The 16,101-nt window shown below is 43.4% G+C and overlaps 2 protein-coding genes across 7 annotated transcripts in view; both read right to left on the bottom strand.

Annotated features, from left to right (window-relative positions):
* The window catches only part of LOC148774275 (KRAB domain-containing protein 5-like), a 39,638-nt gene extending 26,351 nt beyond the window's left edge, over window positions 1-13,287 (bottom strand). For all 6 annotated transcript variants that reach the window (XR_016035888.1, XR_016035889.1, XM_088830490.1 and 3 more), the window contains exons 1-3: window positions 13,191-13,287; window positions 12,518-12,727; window positions 1,026-1,159 (exon numbers count right to left, since the gene is read on the bottom strand). Coding sequence is in view for 4 of the 6 variants with exons in the window: in XM_088830490.1 (XP_088686616.1) it covers window positions 1,026-1,133 (108 nt within the window). In the remaining 2 variants the exon portion in view is untranslated. The remainder of the gene's footprint in view (window positions 1-1,025; window positions 1,160-12,517; window positions 12,728-13,190) is intronic.
* Window positions 1-16,101, bottom strand: part of LOC129546424 (uncharacterized) — a 67,943-nt gene that overhangs the window by 12,242 nt on the left and 39,600 nt on the right. The gene's annotated exons all lie outside the window — the stretch shown is intronic.

The raw sequence follows: 16,101 nt of genomic DNA, 5'->3' as shown, positions 1-16,101 counted from the left end.
TGATCAGGAAACCAGATCCCACATGCTGTAGCTAAGAGTTTACATGTCACAACCAAAGAACCTGAAAACTACAAGGATGACTGAAGATCCTACCTGCCATGATGAAGACCCAGTGCAGCCAAATAAATAAATATTTTTAAAAAGAGTCATAAGGAAATTTCACTTCATATATGATTTCCCTGATCTGTAGCCCAATACTACATTTAAGTAGTTAGTATCACTTACCGATATTGAGGAGTCTCTCGAAAGTTTGTATTTCTGAAACTTTCCTGAAGAACTGTGGACCACCGAGGTCGCTCAATTTATAAGGACAATCTGTAACTCCTGTTCTAATGAGCTGAAGCTGCATCCACATGTAAACTCATCACGGCATTTCCCCTACTTCACTATGACCCTAACACCAGACCGCATCTGGTACCAGTGCCTCCCTGTGTTGATCTCGCGCAAAAGGCATACAGTGAACAACTGAACGTCACTAATTCATGTTGAGAATTCATCATGCTCTAGAGAAAGCCGGGATACAGACGACGGATAACAGGCTCTGGGATATAGTGGAGAAGTTAGGCCAAAGAGCCGCTCTTCACTATTATGAGAAAAAAAAGGAAAAAATAAGTTGCTAACCACTAACCCCGGAGAAGGCAATGGCACCCCACTCTAGTACTCTTGCCTGGAAAATCCCATGGACGGAGGAGCCTGGTAGGCTACAGTCCATGGGGTCGCTAAGAGTCGGACACGACTGAGCGACTTCACTTTCACTTTTCACTTTCATGTATTGGGGAAGGAAATGGCAGCCCATTCCAGTGTTCTTGCCTGGAGAATGCCAGGGATGGGGGAGCCTGGTGGGCTGCCCTCTATGGGGTCGCAGAGAGTCGGAGACAACTGAAGCGACTTAGCAGCAGCAGCAACAACTAACCCCCCAGGGAGAAAACTTAGAATCAGGGAACTAAAGGTTTGCAGGTTCTCACAGGTCCAGGCATTTCAGGAGGAAAAGCAGACACAGCCCCAGACCCGGTGAGGACATTTACCTGAGAAGCTGCCATTTCCTCCTCTTCTTCCTGCTGCTGCGAGTCTTCTCTGGCGATGTTATGTCGCAAACTCACATCCACAGGTTGAGAAAACACCTTCAAAGGCATCCACACAGCTCTTCCACCTGCAACTGCTGCAATGAAAATGCAGAAAAAAGGTGCTTGTTTCTCCTGCCCTTTCCTGAGCCTTTCTTAGCTTCCTCTGTTGCTGATCTGTAAGCAGCAAACAAGACTAATCTGACATGCTAATCACATTCTGTGTTTGGTGCGTACCTTTGGTGCATTCTCTTTGCAGACCACCCCTGAGAGTTCTCCTTTCTTTCTGCAGTACAGAGAACAGGTCACAGTACAATTCACGGGAGACAATGGACCCGACCCCTGGGCTGCTGCTGCTGCTGCTAAGTCACTTCAGTCGTGTCCGACTCTGTGCGACCCCATAGATGGTAGCCCACCAGGCTCCGCCGTCTCTGGGATTCTCCAGGCAAGAACACTGGAGTGGGCTGCCATTTCCTTCTCCAATGCATGAAAGTGAAAAGTGAAAGTGAAGTCGCTCAGTCGTGTCCGACTCTTCCCGACCCCGTGGACTACAGCCTACCAGGCTCCTCCACCCATGGGATTTTCCAAGCAAGAGTACTGGAGTGGGTTGCCATTGCCTTCTCCCACCCCTGGGCTAGCTGACACATATTAGGAGGGTTTTTGAAACGTGCAGGGTGAAGACCCGCATTTAGGAGCCCTGAGCTGCAGCCTCATACTCTGCACTCCTGAGACCTCTCCGGAGCTGAGGATGAGGGCAGGAACTTATAGAAACAAAGGGTGTTGGGCTGATTGCCTGGGGAGGGGCTCTTTCTAGGGTGGGTGTGGCCCTCCACTGCTTCTGCCTGTTCCCTTGGCAGAGGGGTGGTGGGGAATGCGTGCTTGCTGGGAATCATCTGGGGGCCTTGGGTTCCTGCAAAGCTTTGCGCTCAGAATTCTTCCCAAAGATGCCTTGCCTTTAGCGTGCTCAGTCCAACTCTTTGCCTCCCCGTGGACTATAGCCCGCCTGGCGCCTCTGCCAATGGGGACTCTCCAGGGCAGAATACTGGAATGGGTTGTCATGCCCTCCTCCTGGGGGTCTTCCTGACCCAGGAATTGAACTCACATCTCTGGGTGTCCTCTCATTGCCAAGTGGTTTCTTTACTGCTATTGCCATTTTGGAAGCCACAGGAATACCCTGAGTGTTTTTCACTACCCTCTGCAGCCAGGGGACACAGGTTTTCACAAAATGATTTGCATTCTGACCACCTGTCTGCAAGTCAGGGACCTCCAGCTTCAGAGACCAGGAGGCTGAAGGTGTTTCCATTGTTGCAGAAAACATGCGCCACACTTGGAGAGTTGGAGAACTCAGGTTTATTATGCTGGCAGGCCCAGAGAACTTCAGACTCCAAGCTCTGAGCCCCAAACAAAGGGGTTAGAGTTTTTATACATGGACAGGCATGATTAAGAGAGTTTGCAGGTTTGTAGGGGCTAGGGCAATTGCAAAGAGCAGGACAAGGGTGAGTGAGATAAGTTCCATTTCCTAGTATTGGAGTCCCCACTTTTTGAGACCTACATGATCAAGACTTTGCAAAGAGCAAGCTGAGTTACAGAGGCAGAAGGAGCAGGAGGTTATGCAAAAATATGACATTTTTCCTCTTCACTGCCCCCTGTTGATGCTTCTATCACTCAGCAGTATTCTTACAAAGGCATCAGAGTGAAACCATAGAAGGCATGTTTAAATCTGATTAAACTGCAATTGACAATGTAGCCTGGTCATTGCTGTGACTTGTAGCACTTTCACAGGATAAGTAGAATTATAGTTGACCACATTTTATTAGGGCATATCAGATCTATATGAACTCCACATAATTTTAGGATATCTATATTAGTAACATCAACCATACACTATAATCTCAGAAGATTTATCACTCCTTCAACAGTACTCCCATGTAGTTTAACACATCCAAAGAACCCAGGGGGTTTTAATAGCTCCCTGGGATGTCTTAGGGGCCCTGTGAAGTATTCCAAAGTCAGCTAGAAGTCAAGTTATTTAGGAAGTTTTGCCGACAAATATCAAAAGGGGTTATAACACTCAGTCAGAGAAAATCATGTAGATCACTGGGAAACAATATATTCACTTAGCCAAAGTAACAAAGAAGATTTCAAAGGGAAACATAGAACAGATCACTTCAGAGGTAAAGAAACTCAAAATCCATTATCAAAGGCAGCTCAACATCTCAAGAAAACTTCTATTTATGCATAAAACTCTTCCCTTGGTGTCCACGTTCCATAAAACCTTCTTATCATTTTCTGTACCCATTACTTTGTTCTCCCATCCTGAAACAGCCACCTGTAAGTCAGACCTACTTCCTTTTCCCTTCATAAAATGTAATTTCATTCCTCATCCCTTCTTTACTGAAACTACACATCTTACTTTCCTTAAGCAACCAAGAACTTAAGCATTCTGTGGATTGGTGAACATAAACACCAGTGATACTTTCTAAAAAAAGATTCTAGAGAACATCTCAGGATGGCATCAAGCATTATGCATGAATAGTCCAAAATCTCTACTTCCTCTGTAACAGGAAGTTAGTCCTCAGTAATGAATGTTTCAGAATCTTATTTTATTTGGAAATGACCTAGCTAGTCAATAAACTTCCATCACTTAGTTTAGCACAGCCCTAGAAATTCAGGTTACCGAAATCTAGAGAATGTTTTAGACAGACATTGCTAAAGTATAATTATTCTAAAAAGAGTTTCTCTGAAAGCTCATATCTCTTTAACATTTTCTTTGAAGTTTTTTTTTTTTCCCTTTCATTGAGGTACTTTCCTGGTTGACAAACTTGTAACAGATACAAAAATATAACAATATTTAACATATTAATAAATCTAGGCACAATAAAAACACTGTGCTTAATGACTCTTAGACATATCTACATTAGATTAGCAAACAAACATTAATACTAGATACTTAATATTGAATATTTCCCAGTTCACAGAAATCTGAAATTCATTTAGGTTAATTTCTCCTGTAGTTAGAATTGTCTGATTTGTAAGCGAATACTTTCCTTTAGGCCAATTAAATTACCACTCATTTAGCACTTCAGCAATATTACACACACACACACACACAAAGGAGCGCACACTGAGACATATATAAATCCAGACAGACAGAGATCTCATAGTTTCCTGCCTGAGATTTAAAACATCTCTTTGAACCTTTTTGTTGGTTTGTTAGTTTGTTTGGCTTGAAGTTCTGATTTGCCCAAGGGTGAACCAGAGATCAAATTTCCAACATCCACTGGATCATTGAAAAAGCAAGAGTTCCAGAAAAATATCTATTTCTCCTTTATTGACTATGCCAAAGCCTTTGAATGTGTGGATCCCAATAAACTGTGGAAAATTCTGAAAGATGGGAATACCAGACCACCTGACCTGCCTCTTGAGAAACCTATATGCAGGTCAGGAAGCAACACTTAGAACTGGACATGGAACAACAGACTGGTTCCAAATAGGAAAAGGAGTATGTCAAGGCTGTATATTGTCACTCTGCTTGTTGCTGCTGCTGCTGCTAAACCGCTTCAGTCGTGTCCGACTCTGTGCGACCCCATAGACGGCAGCCCACCAGGTTCCTGTGTCCCGGGGATTCTCCAGGCAAGAACACTGGAGTGGGTTGCCATTTCCTTCTCCAATGCATGGAAGTGAAAAGTGAAAGTGAAGTCGCTCAGTTGTGTCCGACTCTTAGCGACCCCATGGACGGCAGCCTACCAGGCTCCTCCAATCCATGGGATTTTTCAGGCTTATTTAACTTATATGCAGAGTACATCATGAGAAATGCTGGGCTGGAAGAAGCACAATCTGGAATCAAGATTGCTGGGAGAAATATCTTTTTTTTTTTTTTTTCAATGGCTGATTTTTTTTTTTTTACATTTTTTTTTTTAATTGGTTGGTTTTACCATATATTGACATGAATTCGCCCTGGGAGAAATATCAATAGCCTCAGATATGCAGAAGACACCACCCTTATGGCAGAAATTGAAGAGGAACTAAAAAGTGAAAGAGGAGAGTGAAAAAATTGGCTTAAAGCTCAACATTCAGAAAACAAAGATCATGGCATCTGGTCCCATCACTTCATGGGAAATAGATGGGGAAACAGTGGAAACAGTGTCAGACTTTATTTTGGGGGGCTCCAAAATCACTGCAGATGGTGACTGCAGCCATGAAATTAAAAGACGCTTACTCCTTGGAAGGAAAGTTATGACCAACCTAGATAGCATATTCAAAAGCAGAAACATTACTTGGCCAACAAAGGTCCGTCTAGTCAAGGCTATGGTTTTTCCCGTGGTCATGTATGGATATGAGAGTTGGACTGTGAAGAAAGCAGAGCCCCTTAGAATTGATGTTTTTGAACTGTCATGTTGGAGAAGACTTGAAAGTCCCTTGGACTGCAAGGAGATCCAAACAGTCCATTCTAAAGGAGATCAGTCATGGGTGTTCATTGGAAGGACTGATGCTGAAGCTGAAATTCCCATACTTTAGACACCTCATGTGAAGAGTTGACTCACTGGAAACGACTCTGATGCTGGGAGGGATTGGGGGCAGGAGGAGACGGGGACGACAGAGGATGAGATGGCTGGATGGCATCACCGACTCAATGGACATGAGTTTGAGTGAACTCCGGGAGTTGGCGATGGACAGGGAGGCCTGGCGTGCTGTGATTCATGGGGTCACAAAGAGTCAGACATGACTGAGCGACCGAACTGAAGTGAACTGAGTCAGCTCTCAGGCAAAGTGGGCAGTGTACTTCAAGGACATGGAGGGTTAACTTCAAGCTTTTCCCTAGGCAGGCCTGTTAACAAGCTAGTTGCTTTTAAATGCATATGCAAAAACAATGGGTTTTGCAGTTTCCAAGGGAAATAAAATTTCACTTCAACCACTTTTCTCCAGAGTATAAAAAATAACAGGGCCATCCTGTGTCAAAAAGTCATCTTTCCTTTCTGTAATCTTAGTTTTATAGCTAAAATATAGACCAAATAATGCTCAAATTGATATCAGGGGCATTTCAACTGATAAAAATTTTGGACTGTCCCTCTTGTGGGAAGTTAGGTCTTTGTCCCATGAGAAGAATCTGAAGGCTTAAGGGAATTTATTTTCAGGCATCGGGGAAGCTTGGTCCTTCCCAGCTCTAAGAAACAGGAGTAGTCAGAAGGGAATTCTTTAGGATGTTCAGGAGTGGGAGAAGCTTGGTTCCCTCTCCACCTGAAAGATAAGCTTCCTTAGAAGGGGATTCTTTAAAATGTTAGGATAGTTTTTGATCCTGGACCTGGACCAAAGGGAACCTCAGAATCCTTTCCTAGAGATCATGTGGATATGAAAGGTCCAGTAGTGGTCATCTAGGAAATCTGATGGAGAGAGACAGCGGGGGACAGGAGACGGGGAGACAACAGAACGCAAGGAAATTCTGAGTCCTTTTCCTTCTTTTGGAAAAACCTAATGTGACACTCAAACGGTAACCCACTCCAGTATTCTTGCCTGGAGAATCCCATGGACGGAGAAGCCTGGTAGGCTACAGTCCACGGGGTCGCAAAGAGTCGGACACGACTGAGCAATGGAACGGAACGGAATGTGACACTCAGAGGCCCTTTTTGGGGAGGTCCCCCGTTTGTACTGGAGTCAGACCTTTCGGAGGGTCGAAATTTTCCAATTTCTGAGAATGTAGCCAAGAGTTGAGTATGACAGAGCCTCCTAGGATGTAACAGAACCCACTCTTAGCCTACCTAGCATGTAATGGGAGTCCTGAGAGTCACTGGCTGACAGAAAGGCGTCCCCTTTTCCCCAGTGGTCTCTCCGAACTACTGATGGCACAAAATGGCCGAGAGGCCCAGCAGTCGCTTCCGACAGTGACAGGAGGCCGCTGAGAACCGTGCAGCTAAGCCACCAGGTGACAGGGGCAGAGAAAGACAGAGATTCGGGGGAGCAACCAGGTGACTCACCACTTGGTGATTGCCTGAAACGTGGAAGGCACTCTTGAGATGGCTCAGAGGCAACACCCAGGTCCTGTAAATCAATGCGGACCAAAAGGGAAAGACGTGAAAGTGACAGGGAAGAAGGCTGCGGAATCCGCCTTACAATATATCGGGGAGGCGGTGGCCCGGGGACAATGGTCTCTGTTTTGCTTCCACCACCGTGTGCCTGACATGGTGGACGGAAGTTGCCTTGCTGTGGGCGGACGCCCTTGTGCGCTGATCCGTTCTGTGTGCCCCCTATCCTCACATGGGAGTCTTTCTGTGGCAGGCACCCCAATGGCTTTTATGTGTCTGACCTGTGCCTACACAATATTGGTGAGAGCAGTCCTTAGTTGCAAAAAAGACAAAGAGAGACCCTCTCCCATTCAATCGGCAGCTACTTTGGGCGCAGTGAGCAGTGGGGCCTTTGGAACACACCAGAGGGTAACCCTGCCCAGAGTGCCTCAGTGCCTCCACAGCAGTTGCCTGTTGGCAGAGGGTCCCTATGAGAAAGGAGAAGCGAGGAGGTGTGGAAGAGACTCCAAGTCCCCGAACAAGCCACCAGAAATGTCATGGTCTGGGTGCGGGTTGGAAAAGAATTTCCAGGCATGAGACAATACGGGTCTGGTTTTTCAGTTTCTGCAGTCTTAGACCCTCCTTGGTTTTATCTGTTCTTCACTCTTTGGGTAACCACAACCTTGGCAGAAAGAATCATTTTAGCTTTTTAGTATATACTCTACATCTTTCTGATCGTTTTCTTCAGAGCCTTGAAAGTGCAAGAGAAATAACTAAAAATCAGTAATGTTGATCTTGTACCGTTTGGCACATATTTTAACAAACAGCCATTAAACGGCAGAGCTTAAACTTTACTTCAGTTTACGTACTTTAGACTTTAACTAATAACACACAGATTCACAGAGACAACTCTTAAGAAAAGTTGATAGAAGTTTCTGTAACTGTAAAGAATACTAAAGACAAGCAAAGTTTTAGTCACTCAGTCATGTCCCATTCTTTGTGACCCCATGGACTCTAACTTGCCAGATTTCTCTGTCCAAGAAATTCCCAAGCAGGAATACTGGAATGGGGAGTCATTCCCTTCCCCAGAAGTTCTCCAAAAAAAAAAAAAAAAACCAAAGCAAAAAGAAAAGAAGAAAAAATTGATTAAGTCATGTTAAGATTTTCATACACGTGGTTCAGTTCAGTTGCTCAGTCATATCCAACTCTTCGTCATCCTAGTCCACAGCGCACCAGGCCTCCCTGTCCATCACCAACTCCCGGAGCCTACTCAAACTCATCAACACTGAGTGCAGACATACACTCAAATGGGGCTATATGCTCATTAGGAGGAAGAGAGAAAATTTTTCATGTCACTACACTCAGGTAATTTTCCATGGATTAAAAACGTACATAATGTTTGAGGATGATATTCTTTACTTGCACTGAGCTGTATTTTAAATGTTAATACAGCTGAGCATACATTAGGACTAATAAGATTCTTGTAAACATTTTTGAAAATACAAAACTGTGATGAGACTCTGTGATGTTAGCATGTAATGTACTGGAAAAGATTAGACCTGGGCTTGGGATGAAAACCCCCACTCCCAAAACTCAGCATCTCTGCTGAACACACGTGAGTGTTCATTTTCCAAAGCAGAAAGCAAGTAGGAAGAGATGAACTTACTCCATTAATTGTGATAGTTTAGGTACATCCCTCACTTTTTCTTTCCAAGACACTTGTTCAAGTCAAGTGGAAAAAACCAAATTCATAGCATGGGAATCTCACAGAAACACCTAAACCAGTAAACATGAGTCATGGGGTAAGAAGTACATGGAGGAATGCATTATCACTGCATGGGTATTTTGGCACTATTACGGAAACTATCATCTGAATCTAGCATTAAAAAATGTTAGTTCGGGGACTTTGTGATGAGCCAGTGACTAAGACCCTGAGCTCCCAGTGCACGGAGCTTTGGTTTCGTTCCCTGATCAGGAAACCAGATCCCACATGCTGTAGCTAAGAGTTTACATGTCACAACCAAAGAACCTGAAAATTACAAGGATGACTGAAGATCCTACCTGCCACAAGAAGACCCAGTGCAGCCAAATAAATAAATATTTTAAAAATGGATTGTAAACAAATTTCACTTCATATATGCCTTCCCTGATCTGTAGCCTAATGTTGCGGTCCTTTAATGGACCAGAACCTGCTGGTCCGGAGTCAACGATAAGAAAGTAAAAGAGAGAAAGAGGCTGATATTCCCTGGTTTATGCAGAAAACCAATTAAGTCCTTGACACAGGGCTTGTACCGCTCATGAAGGCACAGGACGTCCTCTCAAGGAGGTCTTGAAAGCCCTGGCAAGAAATTGAGCTCGGCAAGTTTCCATGGTCCAGAGACTTAGGCTGAGGGGGAGAGAGAGAGAAAGAAAGACACGGGGACCCAAGAGCTGATGGAACAAGGGTGCTTTAATGATCGTTGTGTGAGCATATATAGGCTGTTAAGGAATTTCTTTGACAATGATGAAGATCAGAAAACATGTATAGTAACTGTTACCAAGGAATTAACAATGGTCATAGGTCAGAAGACAACCCATATCTCAAGACGGAGGGTCGTGACTAGGCAGATTTACCTAAGGGGAAGAGTTCACTGAAGGTAATCCATGCTTGCGATAAATCTCATTATCTCTCTCAGTCCTGGGAGCAGGACTGAACTGGTGTTATACTATAATATGACTTTTACACAGCTATATTTTCTACAGTAATCCTAACCCCAAAAAAGATGAGAAATGACCCACACGCCATTTCAGAAACTATTCTGATCTGGAAAAGAAATGATAAAATAATCAGAACAACATGGGCATATTTATTTTTGAGTGTTGTATTTGTATGACCCAGGATGAATTGTCTATCAAGGAAACAGGTAATATTTTTAAAAAGCATACTCTGACCCAAGAGCTCTGGAGTGGGAGAAATGTGCCATTTATTTTAACAAGTTTAACTGTTTTCTTAGTATTGTTTACAAGCTTCTTTTAACTGGTGATGTTCAAAATTTTGCTGCTTGAATACCATTTTAAACAGTAATGAAATACAATAGTAAGGTAAGCATTCATACTTACTTTTGAACTTCAAGTGTTTTACAAATTTTACAGTTCAAATATGATAGCATCCTCAGTAGCAACAATCATTTCAACTATTCAGGTTATACTATATATCTTTCTGAGAGTTTTTACAGAGTCTTGGATGTGTAACGGAAATAATTTAAAATCAGTTTTGTTGTTGTTCCACCTTTTTGCAAATATGTAGCAAACATTCCTTAAACAGCTTAAATTTACTTCACCTTATGTACTCTAAACTTTAACTAATAATACACAGACAAATGTATAGGGATAACTCTAAAGAAAGTTCACAGAAGTTTCTCTAACTGTGAAGAATACAAAATACAAGAAAAATAAGTGATCAAATCATTGAACATTTTCATGCATACATATATTAAAATGGAACCACATATTCATTTCACTTGAATGAAAAAACCTAAAGCCATGGAAAATATAAAGGAACAATTTTCAAAAGTTAGAATAAATAAAAATATTCATGAAATGATGATGGTTTTATATAAACTCTAGGTTTCTGTCTGTACACACAAATGCACAAACACACTTAAAAGCAACCTTCCATAAGTAACAGATCCTTAGGAAGAAACATTTTTAATCCACCTCTCCTTGTAAAACTCAAGTGTATTTTAGCATTTATGGTAAAACAAACATTTACAAATTGTGCATGAATGAGTGCTAAGTCACATCAATCATGTCTAACACTTTGCAAGCCCAGGGACTGTAGCCATCCAGACTCTTCTGTCCATGGGATTTCTCAGGTAAGAATACTGGAGGGGGTTGCCATTTCCTTCTCCAGGGGACCTTTCCAACCCGGGGATCAAACCCAGTCCTCCTGCATTGGCAGAAGGATTCTTTACCATTGAGCCACCTAGCTTCACTGAAAACAATTTCTTCTCTTTAGTAAGAATAATCAAAAACACAATATGAGAAACAGTCTACATCTTATTAGCAAATATACCATGACACCTATTTAGAACACATTTCCAGACCAATGTGAAGAAAGTGCAAACCTTTACTGAAGCACATAAAGTCTGAAAATCACAAGTTTTACTTGGAAGACATGGTGACATAAAGACTTCAGTGACTGCAAATTCAGAACAATTCAAACTCAAAACAAACATGGATATTTCAAATATAAGTCTCAGCTGTATCTAGGAAAGCCAACAAAATTTTGAACTTTAAAAAGAAAAAACCTAAATAGAGGGAAATTACAGATTTCTGCAATTACAATCTGTAAATGTGTAATTATGCCAAATTACAGATGAAGTTATTACTGTATAGACTAGTAAACCTTCAAAACAAATGATGCAAAATAGTTACAAGGTAGCCAAAGAAGCTCACCTAAAGAGAAACTTGGACATTATTTTGAACAATAAAATAGAAGGTAAACAAAATATTTTTAAGTAATGCAACAGGTGACGTATTCCGAGGTAAAAACAAAAATCAGAGGGGGAAAAAAAATTCAAAGGGCATAAAGGAAAGATTTAGGTTTCAGCGTTTTGTAATAAAGAATTTAGGGACTTGCCTGATGGTCCAGTGGTGAAAAATCTGCCTGTCAATGCAGAGGACACGGGTTCCATCCCTGGTCAGGGAAGATCCCACATGCCTTGAAGCAACTAAGCTAGTATGCCACAGCTACTGGAGCCCACCTGCTCCAGAGCCTGCCAGTTATTAATACAACCACTGAACCCCTTCCTTAGAGCCAGAGCTCCACACAACATAGTAGCTCCTCCTAATCACAACAGAGAAAGCCCAAGCCCATCAGCAAAATCCCATGACAGCCAAAACCAAATAAATACTAAAACTAAAAAAAAAAAAAAAATATGGCAGGCTTTGGTCCCCAGGTTGTGGAAGTTTGTTAACTACTCTTGGAATTTAAGTGTTTTTTCCCTTGGAATTTCCTTAGTGACTGAAATGGCTTTATTACTTTCCGTGGGCCCTGATTACTTATGCTAACATGACCTGTGGTGGGCCCCTAGTTTAATAATAGGATGACTCAGGTCGTGAGGCTGGCCATTTCACGAACACCAAGGAAGTGACTAGAGATTTGGGGCTTTGAGCCAGGTGGGCTTATTTGCCCAACCTCTAAGCAGGGGACAATGCTGGAGATGGTATCAAGCCTATGTAGCTAAACCCCAATAAAAACGCGGGACTTAAAAGCTTGAGTGAGCTTCTTTGGCTGGCAATGCTCTGTTTTCCGTCACACGGATGTGCCAGGAGGGCAATGGGTCCCTAGGGATGATGACCCTAGGATAAATTCAAACAAACTCGTTCAGAAGTTAAGAAGCTTATCAAGTCCAAAGAAACAGCATTTCAGGAAAGAGAGACAGAACCAAGAAACAAAAGGACTATGCCTCTTACCTCGGAATGAGTCATTTCTGACTCCTTGCTTTCCTCTTCCTCTGGGCTTCCTTCTCAGGTAAGATCAGTCTTGGGAAGTGACCCCTGAGTGTTGAAAATAGGCTCTTCAATACTTAGAAAAATACACCGAGGTCCCTGTAATACACACACAGGGAGAATCTCAACAGGTACAAAACACAATCCTCTACGGCCACTGATACAGCAGGGATTCTGGAACACAGAATCAAAAGAGGTGTTTTTAGTTTTACTCGTCTCTTCAGAACTCGCGGCCCTGCCTGTGAAAACCACACGTTCTAGGCTGACCCTCCCCTTCAAACCTTAGGCGAGACCCTGACCAAACTCCATACAGAATAGAGCCTCCTTCACCTCTTCGTGCATCAGGGACCTTGGGTTGCGCAATGCAGGACTTGAAGCAGCGGCCTCTACAAGTTAGAAGGTAGAAATGCCCGAGAAGGACGTGGCTCTAGAACGATACTAACAGCAAGCGGACGTGGGCCCCAGGGACCCGGCAGGTAAGCGAACGGACTGAAGAACTCACGGCGATGCGAGAACACAGTCGGGACGCCAAAATGGTCCCGGTAGTTTGATCGTCCACAGAGACCCCCGAAACCCACGTGTGAAGGACCACAGGCTGAGGGACTAGGAGATCCGGGTCCTAAACAAACAAACTCACCAGAACTCTCGGTCGATCACTTCACTCCATTCCGGGTCTGCAGGATACTGCGCACGCGCGGGCGGAAGATCCGGCACAGGGAAGGTGAGTGCGCTCCGCCGCGGCCAACGAGAGGCGACGTAAGCCGAGAGGGTGGGGCGAGGCCCGAAGCGCCGGGAGGTAGGGGCGGGGCCAGTGGGGGCGGAGCCTGGCCCCCTTCACCCGGGCCCCTGTCAGGGTTGTGTCTGTTGGCCCTTCCGTCCAGCTGTGCTCCCTTTCTCTGCCTTTTGATGCCTTTAAATCTCTTGGATTTCCTCTGGAGCAGAGCTGCTTGCTGCCTGTTCTAACTTACTGTTTCACACAGCTGAAGGCAAAAGAGACGAATTTTGACAGCTGCCGCTATGGGAAGCCGAGATGTTTTCAGCAAGTTGAAAATCGGGGAAAATTCAAAAGCCCTTTGTGTGAGTTGTGAAGGTGGGTGTCTCCTCAGTGACGAAAAGTAGAATGTAATCACTCAGATGCTCCGCTGGGAGGAAGCCTCAGTAATTGTAACCAGAGACCTACTTACAACAGGGCACCTGGCCTTTCCCTTCGGAAGTGATTCCAGAAAGAAAGAGGGAGACCAGAATCCACATTGTCGTTTATAAGGTAACCCCAGAAATGACATACCGTTACTCCTGTCAGAATATGTTGATACACAGATTGCCTCTGTTAATCGTTGCTGCTGCTGAAGCAACCAATTGCCCTGCTTCTTGCAGGACTGAAGAAGTTTCCAAGAAGCAGGACTTTCTGTGCTAAAACTGGGCATGAAACTAGGCAAATGGGGCACGTGGATCACATCGACTGCTCTTCACTTAGCTTCCCAAACACCCTCCCCACTGTTGGCTTTCTTTCCTAACCTCCTCCTCTTCACCCAGTCCTTGAAAGGATAATCTGGAGAAGATTTAACACAAGACAGGAAAAACAGAGGCCCTCAGACTATTGTATCCCAGGACGGTACACCTTTCTCTTTAAATGTGAAATTAGCAACTTCCGTGGTAGTCCAGTGGTTAAGATGCTGTGTTTCCACTGCAGGTTATATGGGTTCAATCCCTGGTCGGGGATCTAAGATCTCAGAGTTGAGGATTTAATCATTTCTTACACAGAAAGCATTAATTACAATATAAAGGAAAATGTGTGTCAAGATATTGAATTACTTATTAAAGAGAATGTGTTTAGGAGCTTCCCCGGCAGTCCAATGGTTAAGATCCCACCTTCCGATGCAGAATTGGGGTTCCTTCACTAGCCGGGGAACTAAGGTCCCATATGTTTTGGGATGTAAACAAAATGAAAAGAAAATATTTTTCTTAAGTATCTATGAGTGGGGACATATTCTAAGTAGAGGATATTGATACTGATTTTCATGATAAAAGTATCAATAGGTCAAATCTCACCGTGCCCTGCTGCAAACTCTGGTTCTGAATATGACTTTGGTCACTAAGAACTAGGAGAATATTCTCTAGGGTGTTGGCACTAAGGTGTACCTGTATTGCAGACTACAGTGGAAATTATGTGGGGATTTCTATCTATCAGACATTGAACCCTAACTATAAACAGGAGGTATTTGCCTCAAGATACTTTTTGAGAAGTTCTATGACATTTCAGACAATGAGGTATGAAAGTTTCACCTTTGTAAAATGACAGAGGAGAAATTCTTGACAGTCCCTCTCAGGTGCTTTGGCTCCATTTCTCTACTCATACTCTAAATGGAGGCACAGTTCAGCGGTCTCAAGAATAGAAAATAACTCGTTTTTGATACAAAAACTTCTCATGGATACAAACTATACAAGCAGATACATGACATTCCCTTCCTTTGTTAGACCTCAGTATTTCCTACTGCTTCCTTGTGAGTCCCTGTCTGTCTCCAGGGACCGAGGGGAATAGGACCTTCATCAAGCAATTCAATAGTCCCTTTGGAGATGATCTGTACAAACTTTTCATTCTTGTTTTATCATTAGCAACCGAGCAATACAAATTTTTCACAAATAATCTCAGTTCCCCAAGCCTTTCTCACATCGCAGATACAGGTCCAAAGATAATTGCAGTTCTGCGGGGACATGAAGTCACAGGATCACAAACCTATATCTAGGGTTCTGGCTGCCTCCCTCCCTGTCACAGGAGCAGCTTCACGTGACCAGCACCCTGAACCCAGTATCCGGGCTATGTTAGGATATAATGAGAGTATTTTCTGTTTCAGCCTGTGGGCAAGAATCTGCAAGAAAAAGGTGCTTTCGGGAGTCTGGGTTGGTGACCATACAGGAAAAACGAAGTGTTCTGACTCAAAGTAATCCAGTGCCAAAGCAACCCTGGAAGGAGGAATATTTCAAAAAATTAAATGGAGCTATTAAAGAGAGATTAGGTGCTACCAGAGGTCAGCTCCCAATGCCTCCTAATGTAACTTAGTGTACTTCTTTTTGAAAAAATTTATTTATTTGGTTGTACCGGATCTTACTTGTGGCATATGGGATCTAGTTCCCTGATCAGGGATCAAACCTAGGCACCTCCCCCCAATCCCGACACCCGACCCCCGCTCTCACTGCAGCTAGCCTTGCGAGAGAGGTGTCTTGGTCACTGGACCACCAAGGAAATCACAGTGTAATTTTTGTGACAGTGATTGTTATTGTAGAATCTAAGCGATTGAAACCTGATGTTTAATGTAACTAATGACTGGAATTGCAGAGATATATGGGAAATCAGGGAGTACCTTACAGAAATCATACATTTTTAGGGTTACTATATGTGTGCCAACAGCACCTTCATGATTAATAAATCTATAGGAATAATCTTTTCTAGAAACAGTATATACAGTTGACAGTTGTGTGCTTAGTCCAGCAGTCGTGCCTGACTCTGCAACACCATGGACTGTAGCCAGCCAGGCTCATGTATCCATTGA

The sequence above is a fragment of the Moschus berezovskii genome, chromosome 22, assembly GCF_049115385.1.
Source record: "Moschus berezovskii isolate FMDL1 chromosome 22, NW_MosBer_1.0, whole genome shotgun sequence".
NCBI classification, from domain to species: Eukaryota; Metazoa; Chordata; class Mammalia; order Artiodactyla; family Moschidae; genus Moschus; species Moschus berezovskii.
This window is presented reverse-complemented; position numbering and strand designations above follow the sequence as displayed.